At 44.5% G+C, this 17,565-nt stretch overlaps 1 protein-coding gene across 3 annotated transcripts in view; it reads left to right on the top strand.

Moving 5' to 3' along the window:
- Positions 1-17,565, top strand: part of lmo3 (LIM domain only 3) — a 51,897-nt gene that overhangs the window by 24,688 nt on the left and 9,644 nt on the right. For all 3 annotated transcript variants that reach the window (XM_034578669.1, XM_034578670.1, XM_034578668.1), the window contains exon 3: positions 16,290-16,415. In XM_034578669.1, the coding sequence (XP_034434560.1) occupies positions 16,290-16,415 (126 nt within the window). The remainder of the gene's footprint in view (positions 1-16,289; positions 16,416-17,565) is intronic.

The following is a 17,565-nucleotide window of genomic DNA, read 5'->3' on the forward strand; positions in this document are numbered from 1 at the left end:
TGTAGACGTGGTGAAGAACCTCAACCATGATGTTCTTCTCTTGTTATATCTGTGCTCTGCATCTGCATGTGCCAGTGTCAATCAAGGTGCAGTGTGTGATGCTTCTATATGAGATAATCCATTTAAATTCAAATGGCGGTTTCAGTGTTCCATCAAAAGGACGCATTGTGCATCATATATACGTATACGCCGTTTATTTTCCAACAATTCCTCATACCTGGATGAACATTTGTGTAGTTTGTGTAGCCATCATCTTCAGAGACCTTTTGGATGCACAACCATCCACCCATCTCTTCCATAAGGGGTGTTGTGGCACAAGAACAGCACCGTTCAACATTCACCGCTCCTTTTGAGAGACTCCAGGAGATCCTCCTGAGTAAGACGGAGACATTTTTTAGATTTGGAATTTCCGTAATTGTTCTGTGGACGCGGTTGATCTGCGTCCCCCCAGTGCCAGGTGATCTGTTTTTAATAGCCACCTAAATTTATTTTATTTTTTGAGAGGAAGGCATGTGTGGGTAGAAAAGAAACATATACACAAAATATGTGTTATAGAAGTAGAAATATGTTAGAGCATTACGTGTGATTATGAAAATACTCAAAACAATGCATCCAGGTAAGTTTAGAGAGAGAGTAAATGCATTACATTTGTACACAGTGTATAAAGATACTAGGATATGTTAAAATTAGTGCAGTGCAGTCAGTGCTTTCCATAAAAGGGGGGAACATTAGTTTAACTTTCAGTTATACTAACCTAAATGCTGCCACACCACCAGGATTTATTTCTGGGTGAAAAAAATCCTTTATTATCTTTAAAATGATTGTCTTTATTTTTAGACAGTTAAAGCAAAAACACTGAGGCATATTTATCAAAATTTTGAATTTCAAATTCCCAGACACAAACCTGAGGACCTCAGTGCTGCAGCACAGATCCACACTGGCACATGTTCAGCACCACAATGTTGGTTTTTCAATGATTATTTGTGACACATGTGCCGTTAGATGTCAATGGCTTGTATGTATTTAATTGAGTAGTATCACAGCTGAACTCTGACCTCAGCAGCAGTCCCTGGGTGCTGTGACTTATTGTCGTGTTGTGATGTTGTGTGTGGGCAAGGGGCTCTCTGCGGTGCACTGCCTACACAGCCCGGGCCCCGTGCCTCGCCTCCAACAAACCACTGGCTGCAGCGCCGCCACATATTTGGCTGCCGCCCCTCCTCTGCAGGCATGTGAGCGTGCGATAACGGCCCTGTTGTTCGACACACAGAGATATGCAGCGCCTCCCCCCCCCCTCCGCCCCTCCTCAGCACCCACAGGCTCTGGCACACGTTGGTTTTGTTTTCGGTGGGGCTATGTGTTTGGGAGTCATCCACAGTTTTCAGCCTGTGTGAATAATCACACAAGCTCCTAGTCAGCCCAAAATAAAAATAAAAAGTCTTCACTGCTGGAAAGTTGAGTGTGGCGGAGGGCAAGGTGAAACCTGTCTGACGCCCGATAGGGAAGTCGCCACCCCTCTTCCTTCCCCCCCTCCACCCCTATACTCTGAACCTGCACCACTTCTTTCCCTCCATCTCTCTCTTCTTTCGCTAAATAGCTCCAAGTGACAAAAGCAGGTGTGTTCCGGCAGGCGTGATGCATGTATGATTAATGTGCCCTGCCAGGGCAGATGAAGACAGACGAGGGTCTGGCTCCGTGCCCGCCAATGAGAGGAAAGGGGAGAGAGAAGATGAGGAAGATGAGAAGAGAAAGAGCACCTGTTAGTTAAAACACTCCCCTTCTCTAGTATGACCTTTAACTTCGGTGTCTGTGTGTGTGTGTGTGTGTGTGTGTGTGTGTGTGTGTGTGTGTGTGTGTGTGTGTGTGTGTGTGTGTGTGTGTGTGTGTGTGTGTGTGTGTGTGTGTGTGTGTGTGTGTGTGTGTGTGTGTGTGTGACGTTTCTGTGCAAACCAGCTCAGTGAAGATCCAACCAGCGGCAGCTTGTAGGGGCTCTGGTCTGGGATCAGCTGAGGCCACGGCGAGGCTCAGGGCGACGAGTGCTGCTGCTGTTGTAGACTCAGTCAAGCAGTCGACTGTGACCTGAGAACTCCGTCTCTCTCTCTCTCTCTCTCTCTCTCTCTCCCTCTGTGTCCAGGGCTCAGCCTCCACACACTCACTCACAGTGTTTCCAGTCATCGCTGTGGGCTGAGGCCTCAGCACAACCTGGATTAGTTTGAACTCTGAAAAGAAAACGCATGTCAATTTGCAGCAGTGAGTCCATGCCCACAGCGTTGTGGATAGATAAGTGCTGTGACTGGGTCAAATAGTCCATATGAACCTAGATGATATATAATAATATAATATAATATAGTATAGTATATTTGCCTTCTCAAGAACATGTGACAAACAAGTTAAAATAAACATGACAGGTGTTGGATCTATTTAGGGGAAAAGAAAACACAGAGACCTGTTTGATCCTGTTTGATCTGCCGCATCTTTTACATACTTTTCCACCTGCACATCAGAATTTGTGAGAATCATAGCAGTTGCTTTGGCCCTCGGTGTCAGAGGGGGCGCTTCACTTTTAACTAAGAAGGTCACCTCGTATCGTGAGTGTGGGAGATGGAGTCGAGCCCCATTATGGGAGCGTGAACGCAGCACGTCTGCATGTGTTGCACTGAATCTGAGCTGCAGTCAGTCAGCTCAGCTGACAGGTGGTGTGTGTGTGTGTGTGTGTGTGTGTGTGTGTGTGTGTGTGTGTGTGTGTGTGTGTGTGTGTGTGTGTGTGTGTGTGTGTGTGTGTGTGTGTGTGTGTGTGTGTGTGTGTGTGTGGTGGGCTTCAGCCAGGCCTTCTGTGCCACCCCTGGTTAATGAGGCCTTTATGGAGATGAAGTGGGGGGGTGCAGGAGAGCAGGATGTGGAGACGAGTGTTAGCGGGGGAGACTGGAGCTGGCTGCAGCTGTTAGAACAGTGAGGGGTGGAGCGGGGTAGGGGCAGCGCTGTGGAAAACGGGATTTCAAAATGCTGATTGGTCGGTGTCAGCCCCACTTACAGGCGTTATTTGGATGGTATAGGCAGAGCTGTGAGGCCTGCGCTGAACCCCTGAGCGACTTCTCAATTAGTGGGCGGCCTAGCGGAACTGCCAGACACTATTGTGCGCCCCAACACCCCCCATCCAGTCCTGATCCGGCCGCTGCCTCCATGGCAGCCAGATCTCTCCGGTGATGTAGCATTGGTTAAGTTATTCAAGTCACCAAAAGGCACTTTTCAGACTCTTGTTTTTTTTTTTTTTCAGCGCCAAAGCTTTGCCAACATAATGTGATGGTTTTGATGTTGTTCTCTCCGTCGCGATAAGCCCGGTGCTCAGAATGGAGCTGTGTGTTTGATGCTTTGTGATGGGTCAAACCTGAATCTCTGTGATAAGACGCGGCGCAGCGAGGGAAGGGGAAGAGCGCGGCTCGTGTAACCGAGCCGAGCGACTCGTAGCTGCTTGTGTAAAATGAGATGTAAATGCGGCAATTTTAACAGCCTGATTTATTCATGGAGGAGGCAAAAAGAAAGAGAAGAATGCTAATTCTCCACAACACTTTGCCCTTGGCCAGGGCACATCGACAAACAAGTCACTCAGGAAAGGAATTAACAACTTCATTAAGTTACCTGACAGCATCCAGCCCTGCATCGCTTCGTCTGGGCCGGCTGATGCAAGAGCGGCGCACTGCTACCGAGGGAGGCCAAAATATATTTTCTAATTCTCAATACAACAGTGTTAGTTGAAAGTGTTTTTAAAGCGTCATCTTAGGATGTTTGTCCAAGAGCCTGCAAAGAAATCAGTCTGGGTAAATCCATACAAAGACTCATTATTGAGAAGACATCCAATCTATAATTGGTTTTGGGGGGCGGGGGGGGGGTATAAAAGAATCAATGTGTTGCTGAGGTCACGTCTGTCTCTGGTATATCTGATGTGTATCTGAGCACATGGCGGTGAGAGACTGGAGCAGTGACTGCAGAGGGGCTGCTGCTGCTGCCGCTGCTGCCGCTGCTGCCGCTGCCGCTGCTCCTGCATTGATTGCGCCCTCCACCACTTTCCCATACGCTTTTAATCTGTGAAATGCTAAAGAGGCAATCAAAGCCGCGCTGTCAAAGCAGTGTCCAGGTGATTTCTCAGCCACCTGCACCGCATTTAGAAAGCCTGATCAGCGGGTGGGGGGTGAGGGTGGGCCCCCTCCAGTTTACCGCGCACAGACAGAGGTGGTGGGCCGCGGAAAATCATCCCCGCCAGCTGGCTTCACGACACGCGGCGGCCAAAATAACAACTCTGCTTCGTGCTCCCCCGCGGTGCGACGAGCTGGGGTTCGCTTCTACGGACACGACCGTCGCTGAGGATGTGATCAGATGCAGGAGGATTTTCTGAGCTATTTAGAAGATCAATAATAACCCTTAACATTCGAGTGTGTGCAAATGAAGACAAAGTAGAAACAGCGTTAATCAGTTTCATAATTCATAATTTGTAAAATGAGCTTGAATGAGCCCATTTAAAAACGCCCACCACAGAATGTAAAAAAAGATGGAGACAAATATAAAAAAAATGACACCAGAGAAAGTAATACAAGATAACAACATTGTAAATACATAATTAAATCAATAATAATACATTTTTAAATGACGGTACTGAAATCACACCAGGATAAAAGTCTTTCCTCGGCATCGATTAGAGTCGTCACTTTTCCCAGAGGAACCGGAATATTGACGCTGGTTATTTGCGTTTTTTTGAAACCACACCACTTGTTTCAGCTTCCTCATAATGCACACATTGTCCTTGTGCTCGGACAGGACGAGTGGTTTCACCGAGGGTTTAGTCACGCCGTCCCGCTCATGGTGTAGCAGCTCTTCTCTGGCCGCTCCAAACACAAACAGTCGAGCGTCGCTCCGCAGCAGCTGCTGGAGAGAGAGCTCCTCAGACTCTAATGGTTTTCCATTTTTTGGGTTTGGCCAGACCTTTTGTAGGCTCTCATTAATTTAATTGGCTGCGCTCGGTCCATTCATTATCAAGATCGCCCTGCCTGGCTTCATTTTCACACAGTTTTGCCTCATCACCACATTTTTCGGACGATTAAGAGCCATAGTGCCGCAGGGTCTGTAGGTGTTCCTGAACGCGAGGCCTCACTGTCATACCTGAACCTACTTTTCACACTTAGCAGAGTTAATATTTAGATTTTCTTTTCCATGCACTTTCTGATTTACCCCGAAAATGTCTCTATGGCCATACTTGTACATCGCAATTCTCAAAAAGCACTTTGTGGATCACCTGATTGGTGGAGGGGGTTTTTTTGCGACAGTTTACAGTCTAAAAGGAAAATCTACCTCCGCACTTATCCGTTTTCTTTTTTCAAAATGAAAGCTATGTTCGTCCAAAGCTTCACATCAAAAGTAATTTCCGTCCATGCTGACATACCTGAAAACCCAAGTCCCATTCACGTGGACACATGTGGTGTAAACAGGAAGCAGATTGTCTGCTCTGCAGTTGGTTGTGTGTCGCAGAAAATACTACAAAGAAGGTAATGGTCTGTATTTATGTGGAGCTTTTTCTAGTCTTGACTCGACACTCAAAGTGCTTTAAAGAACCGTTTTCCCATCCACCCACTCACATTCATACACTGCATTTATATGGAGCTCTTTCTCTATCATACACCTATCGATCGAACCACCGACCCCCCCTGGTTGGTGCACGATCCGCTCTACCACCCTAGCCACCCTGCGAAGGAACAACAATGGCGATGAGTAAGAGCAATGTTTACTTTTCATGGATCGACGATGAGGTGGAACTCACATCAATGCTTTGCTGGTCGCCGAGTCGTGACTGATTAGAACCAATGAGGAAGCACAACATGGGTGTCTGCCTAGTGTGGATGTAGCCTCAGTGGACCTGTACCTGGAAATCAAAGGTTTCACCCAATAATGATCAGGTTCTTGGCATTTAACTCGCATTTTACAGACTAAAAAACAACAACGTATATCACAGTTTAGCAGGAGCCCATGAGGATGAGGGTCGCACGTTCTGACTCATTAGAAGTTACCTAGAAACTGAATGAAAATACCCAGAAAATGTGATAAAAATCTGATACTTTCACTCATTTTGCATACAGAATTAAGAAATACCCACGTGATAGCGCCCCCTGGTTTAACAAATGTATGGTGGTCACAATATGGTGGCATCGCAACCTGGGTCCGACAATTTCAGTAAAAAAAAATGACTTGATTTACATTTTTATGTTTTCTTTGTTTTCTTAACTTTAACCATTCGCAGTGAAAAGCAATTTCATCATGTCAAGTCTGATTCAGTTGTTTGTAAATGTAGGAAATATCAGTGAATTAAAAAAACTCAGTTATTGGGTTAAAACAGAGTAAATTAAAGTATTTGTGAAATAGTTTCTCTTGGATGACAGAAACAACCGCAGTGTTTATCAAAGAGTAACCGTCGGGGGGGGGGGGGGATTGTTGACCTTCTTCTGATGGCGAGGCGCTTCAGGTATTTCCCTCTGATATGTAGCAGATAGCGTAATAAGAGAACGGGATGAATATGAAAAGATGCTGCTGCTGACAGATTGTGACAGTCGGCGCGGAGGCTGCGCTGGGAATATTTATAATATTCTCATCCATGTCAGTGTTTCAACAACGTGTCAATCAACCGTATTTCACCTGATGGGCCATGTGTCATGTCGGCGCCTTCCGGAGGCTGATTTGGAGGTGTAATAACAAGGTTCCGCCTTGGGTGTTTAGGAGTGATTGTCAGGTGCGTTGCATTCATTTTCTGTTGAAAAATAGTTTTTTATTAGAAAGAAAATAAACAATTTAAATGGGATTTGACCATCACAAGCTGCAAACATGAACAGGAAGTTCTTGCACAGGATTTTTTTTTAACACATGTTCATCACCCCCCTTTTCTAAATTATCCGTCATTTGTCATATTTTTTGTCCCCTCTTAAAGGTTTAAATGGCCGAAAATATAATACAAAGCAGTTATTTGTGTGTGTGTGTGTGTGTGTGTTTGTGTTTGTGTGTGTGTGCGCGCCTCTGCAGCTTCCATCTCAGTTTGCAGTTTAATGAGATGGCACATAGATGTTAAAAGCTCTGAAAGCACACTATAATTGTTATGTTGTGCTTGGGAAAGCTTGGCTGCCATTAACCTCCCAACACCACAACTCCAGCAATTACCTCACCAATAATGCCCGGCCTTCGCAAATGCGTGTGTTCTGAAGTTCGGTAATTAAATAGGGCTTTTCACATGTAATCTGAAAATGCGAAGGGGTCAAACCGGGTGCCGGTAATCACGAGTGATTGAGTCTGAAGGAGGGTCACACGTACTGGAGGGTCTGTTTTCATCCAGCACTTAATTGTCCCCGATGAGAGGGGGGGGGGGGGGGGGGGGGGGGTCGCGTTTCCTTAAGGAGAGGTTAAGAGTGGGGTGCCTTTGTTTTGTTTCTCAAAAGCACAGGAGGAATGTGATTTGATGGAAGGAAATGATAGGCCTTCAGTAAAAATATCATTTAGCCTGCATTTGAAGTACAACCTTTATGATTTGGGGAGAAAGCTCTTCACAAAAGCTCAGCAGCCTTTTGTCATTTCCAATATCCAAGTGAAGCAGCTTCTCCATTAATGGATTACTAAAACCCCTCTGGAGGTGATGCACAAGGCCAACCAATCCCAAAACACTGCACATTTCTGTGTGATGGGATACAAACAAATTCAATTAAGAGTTTTGTTATTTAACTATCACAGAAATATCCCAATGTAGAAATCTGTTTGAGATTGAGTCTGTAAAGGGGGCAGAGTGGAAGGTCGGCGGTTTGATCCCAGTCTTCCCCATTCTGCATGCCAAAGTGTCCTTGGGCAAGATGCTGAATCCCAAATTGCCCGTTTTCATAGAGAAAGTGCTGCACATAGATGCGCTGGATGGACGTCTGTGAACGGGGGAATGGCAAAGCTGAACTGTAAAGCGCTTCGAGACCATTTACCATCAAGTATTTTCTACCATTTAAAGGTTCACACTTATTCAAGTTTGAATTAAATAAACAGTTTTTGTTCGATGGGACAATAAATGTAATTATTCAACTTTCCGATATCTTCGACCACTCAAAATGCTTGACAGTACAAGTCGCATTCACCCATTCACACACATATGCAGAAGTGTGATTTACTTGATGGTAAAGCTGTTTGCTGCTTTTTTAAAATGCGACCGCCTTTGACCGACGCTAACTTATAACGTCGCTCAAATGAGGGAGATGTCGATGGCAAGTTTGCAACAGGTGTCGAAAGAAGTTACATTGTTATTTTAACCTCGACATCTTCCTGCTATAGGAAATGCTCACCGATTCACCGCTGAAAATAAAACCTCAACAAATGTTCTGTTTTCTCGTTTTTACTGAGCCTCGAAAAATGAAAGCATCCAGTGTATGTGTGGGTTGTTGCATTTAAGCCTGGAAGCTGGTGGGACAGACAGACAGGAGGTTTTAGAGATGAACTTGTGTGTTGTTGGATTTGGTCTTTTTCTCTGATTTGTTTTCTACTGCAAATCATTGAGAATATAGGAGGAGATGTTGAATATCCCTTGTACGTCTCCTATAAGGTCTCATGTCCTTTAACCTGCCGTATTTTCCAAAAGCCATACATCAGTCTTTCTTAATTCTGGGGCATGAACCTGCACAATGTTTTTATTGTTCTAACCCTAACAATACATGCACTTTTTATTTCTATAAAGGAAGCACCAGAATTTCCTCTCCACCATTTTGTCTCCATTTTAACTGAAATGCCTCAGCTCAGTCGGCTGGACACATTATTTTTTGGACCGTCCCCTCCAGTTGAGATTAGCTAAATTGGCTGTGAAGAGCAATGACTCGTGGGACCGCGTGTGTTTGGTGCAGATAATTGCAGGGCGAGTGTGCGACACCCTGGCACCCAGCTATGGGATTGCAGGTGGGTTGGCGTCGGGAAGTGCCTATCGAACTGCACATCTGGCCCCTGCGGGGGGGTCAAAATCTTTCATTACACCCTTTTTCCAAAATGGACCCAAACACATGCACTGCCAAAATACTCATCGTGCTGAAAGCCTTTTTTTCTGGTTACTTTGTTTGGAGTCCTCTTTTCTTTTTTTTTTAAAGAAACGTTTCTCATTTAAGGACAGGAGAACAGGGGCACATTTTGAATTACGCGATGCTTTGGAAGAGGAGGTTTCGGGGATAATCTCTTAAATATCTCTTGAATCTCTTACATTCGTCGATGCACCTCACTTTAGACACTATTTGATCACGGCAACGCAGGACACGGCTGCCACCAGTAGTTTCGGCTGTGTAATGTGTTTGGAGGAGTTTCTGGAGGAGCTAATTAGGTGGCTCTCTGCGGCTGCTCCGCGGGGCTGACAGTCGAGAGGAATGTTCCTCTGTACGGTCGGCACTCTCTCAAAAAGCAGGCCATAATTCATCATTAGGATATCAGAGTCCAGGTGCAGATGAGAACTGATAGAGCCGGCAGCCAGGCAAGTCGGGGCACTCAAGGAGGAAAATCTTATCCCAGAGACAATTCCCAGGTCATGCCCGCGGTAATTGAAATAATTTTGCCCCCAGAGTTGTTTAATCACTGACAATCACACATGCAGGGAGGACTAAATTGAGCAACGCATGAGTCTGATTACATCTGCCACCCTTAACTGTCTCCTCTCCCCCCCCCCCACCCCCTGACTGCCGCACTTCGCATCAGCACCTCGGATTCCTGCAGCCCCACCTTTTCAGTTTGTGTTCCCCCGCGTGCGTCCTCCTGTTTCCCTGTAATGAAGCATCGACGGCCAAATCAAATCAATTATTTCTTGCCTCTCTCGTCCCGTTTTTATGGGTCAGACTTTTTGAAACTTTAGCTCTCTCGTCGCCGTGATTGAATTCCAAGCGAGCCAGGGTGGATCTTTAAATGGGCAAAGCGCAGTTCCATTAAAAAAAAAAAGGAGAGACACACACAAAAAAAAAAAGCCAACGTTGAGATGCAGCAAATCATTTGTCCGTTATTAACCCTGAGCCTGTAATTATGCAGATTGCCATAGATTTTCCCTGGGTGCCTGGAAGTGAGATTCAGGTGTTGTTCTCAGCGTGGCAGGCAGACGAGGGAACGGCCGTGCATTACTGAACTTGCCACATTCATCATGTTGACTGATGGCACAGGGAGTCGGTCCCCAGGTCCCTGTGGTTAATGTAGTGGGTAATTAACTGTCATTTGCCTAGTAATAGGCCGATGATCAATGGTTTATGAGGAAACAAATTCTAATCCAGCGGCTGATAAATGCACGCCGGGGTTGGAGCAATTCAAGTGGTGGGAGAGATGGAAGAGATGGGGGCTGGGGCCGGGGACAGGAGGGTAAATTGGTTCACAGTGGTTTCAAAGTTTGTTCAATAGACAGCGTTCTACAGTTAGTTTTAAAGGGTCAGTTCATGTATATATATATATATATGTATAGATATGTATTTTTACTCTATTATGAATGTAGTGGTATGTAGCCTTCTGGGGGAAATCAAAGGAAAGTAAGAATTTCTATTACCGTTGTCATATCCGTTCTAATAGAAACCTTTTGAGAAACATATACATTTGGAGTTTAGTATATAATTACGGTGTTTCAGTTTTTCGGAAATAATCCTATCATGATCGTCTACACATTTTAATTATGACTTTATTGTTATTTTTAAGGTATTCTGATTATCTTCCACTTTTGATGCATTCAACGGCAACATCTCTTTCCACAAGCAGTGCACCCGTCACACCAAATAACCCACAAGACACAGTGAGGAGTTTTCACCGGGACCATTTGTTTACAACTGAGCTCCGTGTGAAAACGTGCCACCAGTATTTGTCCCTGTGTCTGTAGAGCTGGGAATGTGTCCGTCCCAGTAACGTCCATATAAAAGTCTTCAGGTTTGAGCTTTGCCGTAGGATCCTCTTGATAATGTAGTCACAGTGAAATCATGGCTGCACATGTCTTTCACGTTCTTTACATTTTTTTGTGCAGTTTACAGAGTTGTGTTTTACTGGATGGAAAGTTGAGGCGCGTTTGACTTTCCTGCAAATGGATCCAAGGCAGATGGGAACAGAAGTAAAGTGCTGTACGTCTCAGTTAGTGTAGATTTGTAAAACTTGACATTCGTAGTAGCCAAATTTTAAGTTGGGTGTATCAGTCATTCTTGAATAATTCACTTATATACAGCAGCTACTACAACCACAGCTTTACAACAGGACCTTGAATGCACCACTGCTCCTGTTTCAATAATGAAATCATCTGCAAACAATTTGTCGTCCTGGATAAGAGCCAATTTATGGTCTCTCACAGTTAGTTTCGACCTACGACGTTGGACACATGAAAAGCCATGGTGTGTGTGTGTGTGTGTGTGTGTGCGTGTGCGTGTGTGTGTGGAGGGGGGGGTATAACGGCCACAAATAGCTGAGTAATAAATAAAAAAGAGAGCTCACCCCCACACAGCTGGACAATAATGGCGTGAAGTGGGTTATGGAACATGCTCCACACAGGTTCCCCTCCTCGATGTCGGAAAGGTGTGTGTGTGTGTGTGTGTTTGTCAGGGGGTCTCCGACATGATCCGACTACACGACATGCAGTCTGCGTTATAAATCCCAGTTTACCGTGGCTTAGGTGTTTTCTATCGGGTGTGAAGGGCCACATATTTGTTTTCCCTTTGTCGGCTGAGCTGTGCTGTGTGATCCGTGATTCACTGCTGAGTAACTCTTTAAAGCTGCTGCAGCAGTTTGGGGTTTTCACTAGCAGTGTTTTATCATCATGTGAAATAATAATCATAGCACAGATATAACTGTGTATATATATATATATATATATAATATCTGTATTCTGAGAGGAGGCTTTGGGAAAATTCCCTCCACCCACAGACATGTTTGTGTTGTACAGTATCTGCAGCTCCGTGTACAAAGTCAAGGGTAATTCATTTTATTTCCTACACCCCACTTATCACCAGCGGGAGGGGGGGGGGGGCGGCATTGTATTTTTGAATTAGTTTGACAAAGATGAGAAAAAGCTTTGGCACGACACCACTGCATTCTCCCAATGCGGGCTGGGGGGGGGGGGGACTGGGTGGATTGGCGGCTGGGTTTTGGGGTCCACTGGGCTAAAGCCTTGTGGAATAATTTAATTGGTGTCTGTTTTCCCCCTCATCAAATAGGTACCACTGAGCTGTACCAGGCGCAGTGAACGCCTCCCGACTGAAACAAGGCGCTGGGCACTGACGGCCCCTATTCTCTTTCAAATTCAGATTTGAGCAAGGCATGAATTTTAATTCCATGTTGTATCTTGAGCCTCTTTAAATATACATGCTGTCTTGTCAGCAATGGATATGAAGTGTATGTCAAGCCCGCTATTCTACATATGTTATTCTGTTTTCTTTCTTTCTTTCTTTTTTTCCCAGCAGACCCACAGTTAGCTTGCCTCCTTCTAGATATGGCAGACAGCTGCAGCAGTGTCAGCCTGAGACAGATGCATTTGACATTTATACATTTATTGCAAATTATAATCCCGAGCTAAAAGCCGCTGGCTCTACCACACAAGGCCTCCAAAACCATCATGCTCATATTGGGTTTTAGCCTGTGCCTTTGAATTCATTATAACCAAACCATGCTTAATTTCCCTCCTCCCTTGAGAGCCATTAGCGTCTGTGGCATCAAACTGGCGGAACGATGAAAGACGAGTGGCAGGTACGCTCCATCTATCTTCCCCCTCCCCACAGGGCGCGTCGGGGCTTCCTGTGTGCGGCGGTTTGAAGAGTGTTTGCCACACAAGAGCCCGGCAAAGCCAGGCTGGCTGGATGCTTTGGCTGCCGCAGATCGTAGTTCTGAAGGCCGTTATCAGCACTTCTACTTTTTTAGCTCAGCTTGTCAGGGACGCTGGAGAACATGTTTGATTTGAGGTAGCGATATATGTATTCCCATAAGTCAGCACAGGTTGGGACGCTTAATCATTTAAAGCAGTGGTTAAAGCTGCACGGGAAAGTAGGGGATGAATTATGCAGAAAACAAGTGGATGAGAAACGGAAAGAAGTTTGGAAGTTCTGTTGAGGCTCTTTGGGAGTTTGTTTTCATTCAGTTTCATCTCACCGAGTGGGACTTTCACATGGATCCCGCTGCCTTACATCTCCTCATCATGCTGTTCAACTGCCTGATGATCATGGAGGATGTAGTTTGTGGGGCCGTTGTTATTTAGCCTTCTCTCGTGGATATAAATGGGTTAATATGGATAACTCAGCCGTTAGAGACGTGAACGTTGAAGTGTGTATGTCCCTCACTTTCTGTGGGACTGAGACTGAGTCGTGTCCCGTTGTGCTCAGATTGTTGGGTTTTCCATAGAAGAAAGCAGTAGGACACAACAACAAGGTGTGTCTACCTTTAGCAGGAACTTGTATCATGTACTTGTGTCAATTGTCACAGGTTTTTCCTTTTCCTACCAAACGGAACATTTCACTTTTTAAACAATGACTATCTTAAACCTAAACACACAGCAAACAACCTTGTACCTCGAACATAGGTACAATGAAAAAGAAAAAAAAAGAAGATGAATAGACTGAGATTTGGAGAATAATATGAGAATAAAGTCTTAATTGAGAATAAAGCTGTAATATTAAAAGAGTAAGGTTGTAATTTAATGAAGATAAAGAAAATATTACAAGAATAAGGTTATAAAGTCATAATTAATTTGAAAAGAAGTCCTAATTTAACCCAGGCAACAGGCCGATCTTCTGATTACCCCCCAAAATTTCCCTCGGGATCAACAAAGTATCCATCTATCTTCTAAAATGACACATTAAATAATGACTTTATTTGCATGATATTATACTAGACTTAATATTATGACTTTATTCCCGTAAAAGTACAACGTTATTTTTGTAAAATTACAACTTTTACCTCATGGTAGAAACGCACCGTATTTGAGATGTTTTTATTTATTTTGTGGCTACTGTGCGAGCAGAGTTCTAACTGGTTCGAGCGCTCACTGGATGGGGAGACGCACACAAACGCGGGGATGTTAACAGATGCGACGACTCTCACCCAGGATTTCTCCGAGCCCAAGTAGTGTGACAGTCCTTTTCAGCAGCACAGGCCAGCTTAAATTTGCAAGAGACGAGAGAGGAGCGTGGACAGACACGGCGAACAGTGAAACAGAACACCCTTTTGATTCGAGCTGACAGGCAGAGAGCTTAAAACGTTGCTTTTTTACACAAATGCCCTCCATCATTTATAATCCAGGGCCTTGAGTGTATGCTATCTGAAAATGATTCAGGTTACTGGAAGACAAGGACACTCGGCCCTGCGCGGCGAGAGGTGGCCGCGTTACGACTCTTTGTCCCGAGCTGCTGCACAAAGTGCCGCTGTTGTCCTCAAACGCTCATTATCTCGCACTAAATCTCACATTTCTTGTTCTTTTTTCTTTTTTTTCCAAAGAGATTTTTTTTTTTTTTTTTTTTAGATCAATTACTCAGCTTTGAAAGGAGAGAAATCATCATTTCATCTATTTCATGTGAGGCGCTCCAGGCAGTGCACATTTGTGCGGAAAAAGAGAAAGGACAAGCAGTAGCACAAATGTATCTAAATTTAGATTGCTCACAGGAAAAGGCATAATTCTTTTAATTAAGTCAGCACTAATCCATCTAATTGGCCCTCTGTGTTTTCACCCACCGACCATGTTCTAAGAGATATCCTTCATTGTCTCAAGGTGTGTTGACAGTGGTCCTTAATTCTGTAGGTATTTATGAGGGCACAATCTATCTGCTTCCTTAGCCTCTGGGAAACATGCTTTCTGAAGGTTAATAAACAACCCTGCATATCCCGAGCCCTGAGATCATTTATCAGATTGCGATCTCTTACAGACTCTGAGAGTGGCATGGCGTTTTATCATTTTAACAACGACGGCTAAAAGTGCCTCAAGAAGTCTGCCTAATAGGTTATTTTGTTATATGATTTCGTTATCAGATATTTCCTTCCCTTGGCTAGCCTGGTCTGGGTCCCTGTGTAGTAACAGCCCTGAATCCCTAATGAATACTCACATTAATGTCCCTGGAGCAGGCAAGGAAATAATAGGGTCCTCCCTGGGCAGTAGTGCTAGCCATGTCCCATCTATTTCTATGGCACAAGCTGAGGCCCTGCGATTTTTTTTTTTATAGTGCGCTCCTGTAGCCCAGCTCTGTCCAACCTATTTTTGAAACTGATTCAGAGACCCTATGCGTGTCTGCAGAGCACGTTAGCGTGCCTGTCACAATCTCTTTGACAGCTGCCACTCTCCCTCTCCGAGTCACCAAGGAGCCGCAGAAGCAGCAGCTGCAGCTGCACTCCTCTTCTCCTGTCGGGTGCATGTAAAGGGATGCAGAGGCGGGACACAGTGGTGGGTGGAGTCAACGTTGTTCAAAAGTTCAAATGTGCTGCGTTCAGGTCCTTCACCAATTCTGGACTGTGAGAGAGTAACATAAATGTGCTCCATCCACCCCAAAACCTTATAAATATATAATATATATTCACCCGCACATCATTAGGGTCAGGGTTAATCTCCCAACCCCCTACGCCCCCAACCCTATGGATTATTTTATTAGCGGAACCCAGGCTAAAACAATCTTAAATCATCAAGAACTCAAATCATCTCTCAAAATGTACTTTAACTAACTGGCTTTTATTTATCATTTCCTTTGCCATTATTGTATTTGTGTTATTTTAGATTTTGTACTTCATCATTTTCTATTATCTAGCTTGTTGTCTTTGATGGAGTTTTTATTCATCCTCTTTGTGAAACACTTTGTGAAACACTTTGTGAAACACTTTGGAGCAGCTTTTTTTAAATGTGCTATACAAATAAAGTTATTATTATTACTGTTATAACAAGGTTCAATACACAACAGAGAACATATACATTTAGGCTACGTCCACACATACATTTTCCGTTATACTCTTGAGTGTTCAAGCCCCTAAAACAGAGAAAGAAGAGTCTCGACTCAATACCAACAGTGAAGGCCTCGTAGTAATTTGTGCAACTAAGCACCCAACAGCAGACTAGACCATCTGCTTCCTGTTTGCACTGACACACGCATGACCTCTGTATGTGGTCAGTTGATTTTCTCTTCAGGTGTGTTAGTATGGACAGATTATTTCTGATACGCAGCTAAAATGTATTTTAAAATGAAAGTATATGAGTATAGTCTAACCTACTGCTGTGTACTGGGAAGACTAACATCATGTGTCTTTTTTCTGTGTGTGTGTGTCTGTGCCTGGATGGATTTCAGGTTGTTTGGTGTAACGGGGAACTGCGCAGCCTGCAGCAAGCTCATTCCAGCCTTCGAGATGGTCATGAGGGCCAAGGAGAACGTCTACCACCTGGACTGCTTCGCATGCCAGCTCTGCAATCAGAGGTGAGCGATCGGACCACACCCCTGCTCCCCTCCCGTACCTGCGTGCAGACAGATGGCTGGTGTGGGAAGCTAGATTGCGGCAGAGCGAAATCCCAAGTGCTCCTCATAGTTAAAGCAATATCCCACAGCCAGAATTTATCACTCTAACCAGTGTCCAAGCAGACACCTCCGAGGCCTTAAGGAAGCCTGCTGCGCCCAGCGCAGTGATTATGATCCTGCACTACTACTGTACAGTGTCAGCCTCGAGCTACAGGTGCAGTTACATGGCCATACATATGCTTCCCATAAGTCTTCATTACTCGGGGCTCTGAGTGCATCAGGATGTGGACAGAGACTTCAGGACACTGTTTCCTGACCACAGCACCAGAGAGGGAGCAGTCTGGAGGCATTGAGCTTAGTCATTGGAAAAGACTTCTTAAAGAAACTCAGTGTCACCTTGACTGAACTTCTATGGCAGCCCCACAATGAGTTTATTATGTTCGCTGATACTACCTATTACAATCCAATACAACAGCCCTGCAACACATCTGGTGTCAGTGCTTATAATATTAATTATTTGGTATAAAACAGTGCTGTGTCCTTATTTCATTGTAGTGTATTGAAATGATCACTGTAAGTGCATTACACTCATTTACCAAAGTGAAGGGTGTCTCACAGTAAGATATCGTGTAAACCAATGCAGCTTAGTTTTAAATGCACCTAAGCCAAGGTGCCCCAAGATGTAGAACAACAACAAGACACAATCTTTACCCCCAAACACTGACAACAATTCTTTAATGGACCCTTTGAGAAGTACAGTGCATGCAATGGTGGAAGAAGTATTCAGATCAGATTTAAAAACACTCTACTAAAAGTAAAAAACATTTGAAAGCCTACTTTACTTAATGTGTACCTTGAAAAAGGTCTCCCTCATCCACCTGGCTGAGTCCCGCTGCCTTCCAGTTTCTGTATCTTTAGTTCTGTGAATATTCATACAAATATTGTGATTTTTGCCATCACGGCTCAAAGAAGCCACAACCCTCCAATACCCATTCTCCATCTCCCAAGTTCTGAAAAGGCCTCACAGGATCCATGTTCCCAGACATTATCGTCACATTACTTTAATGGAACCACTGCGAACACACTCTGTGGAACATTCCTGGAGCTAATG

The sequence above is a fragment of the Hippoglossus hippoglossus genome, chromosome 23 (assembly GCF_009819705.1).
Source record: "Hippoglossus hippoglossus isolate fHipHip1 chromosome 23, fHipHip1.pri, whole genome shotgun sequence".
Lineage (NCBI taxonomy): Eukaryota > Metazoa > Chordata > Actinopteri > Pleuronectiformes > Pleuronectidae > Hippoglossus > Hippoglossus hippoglossus.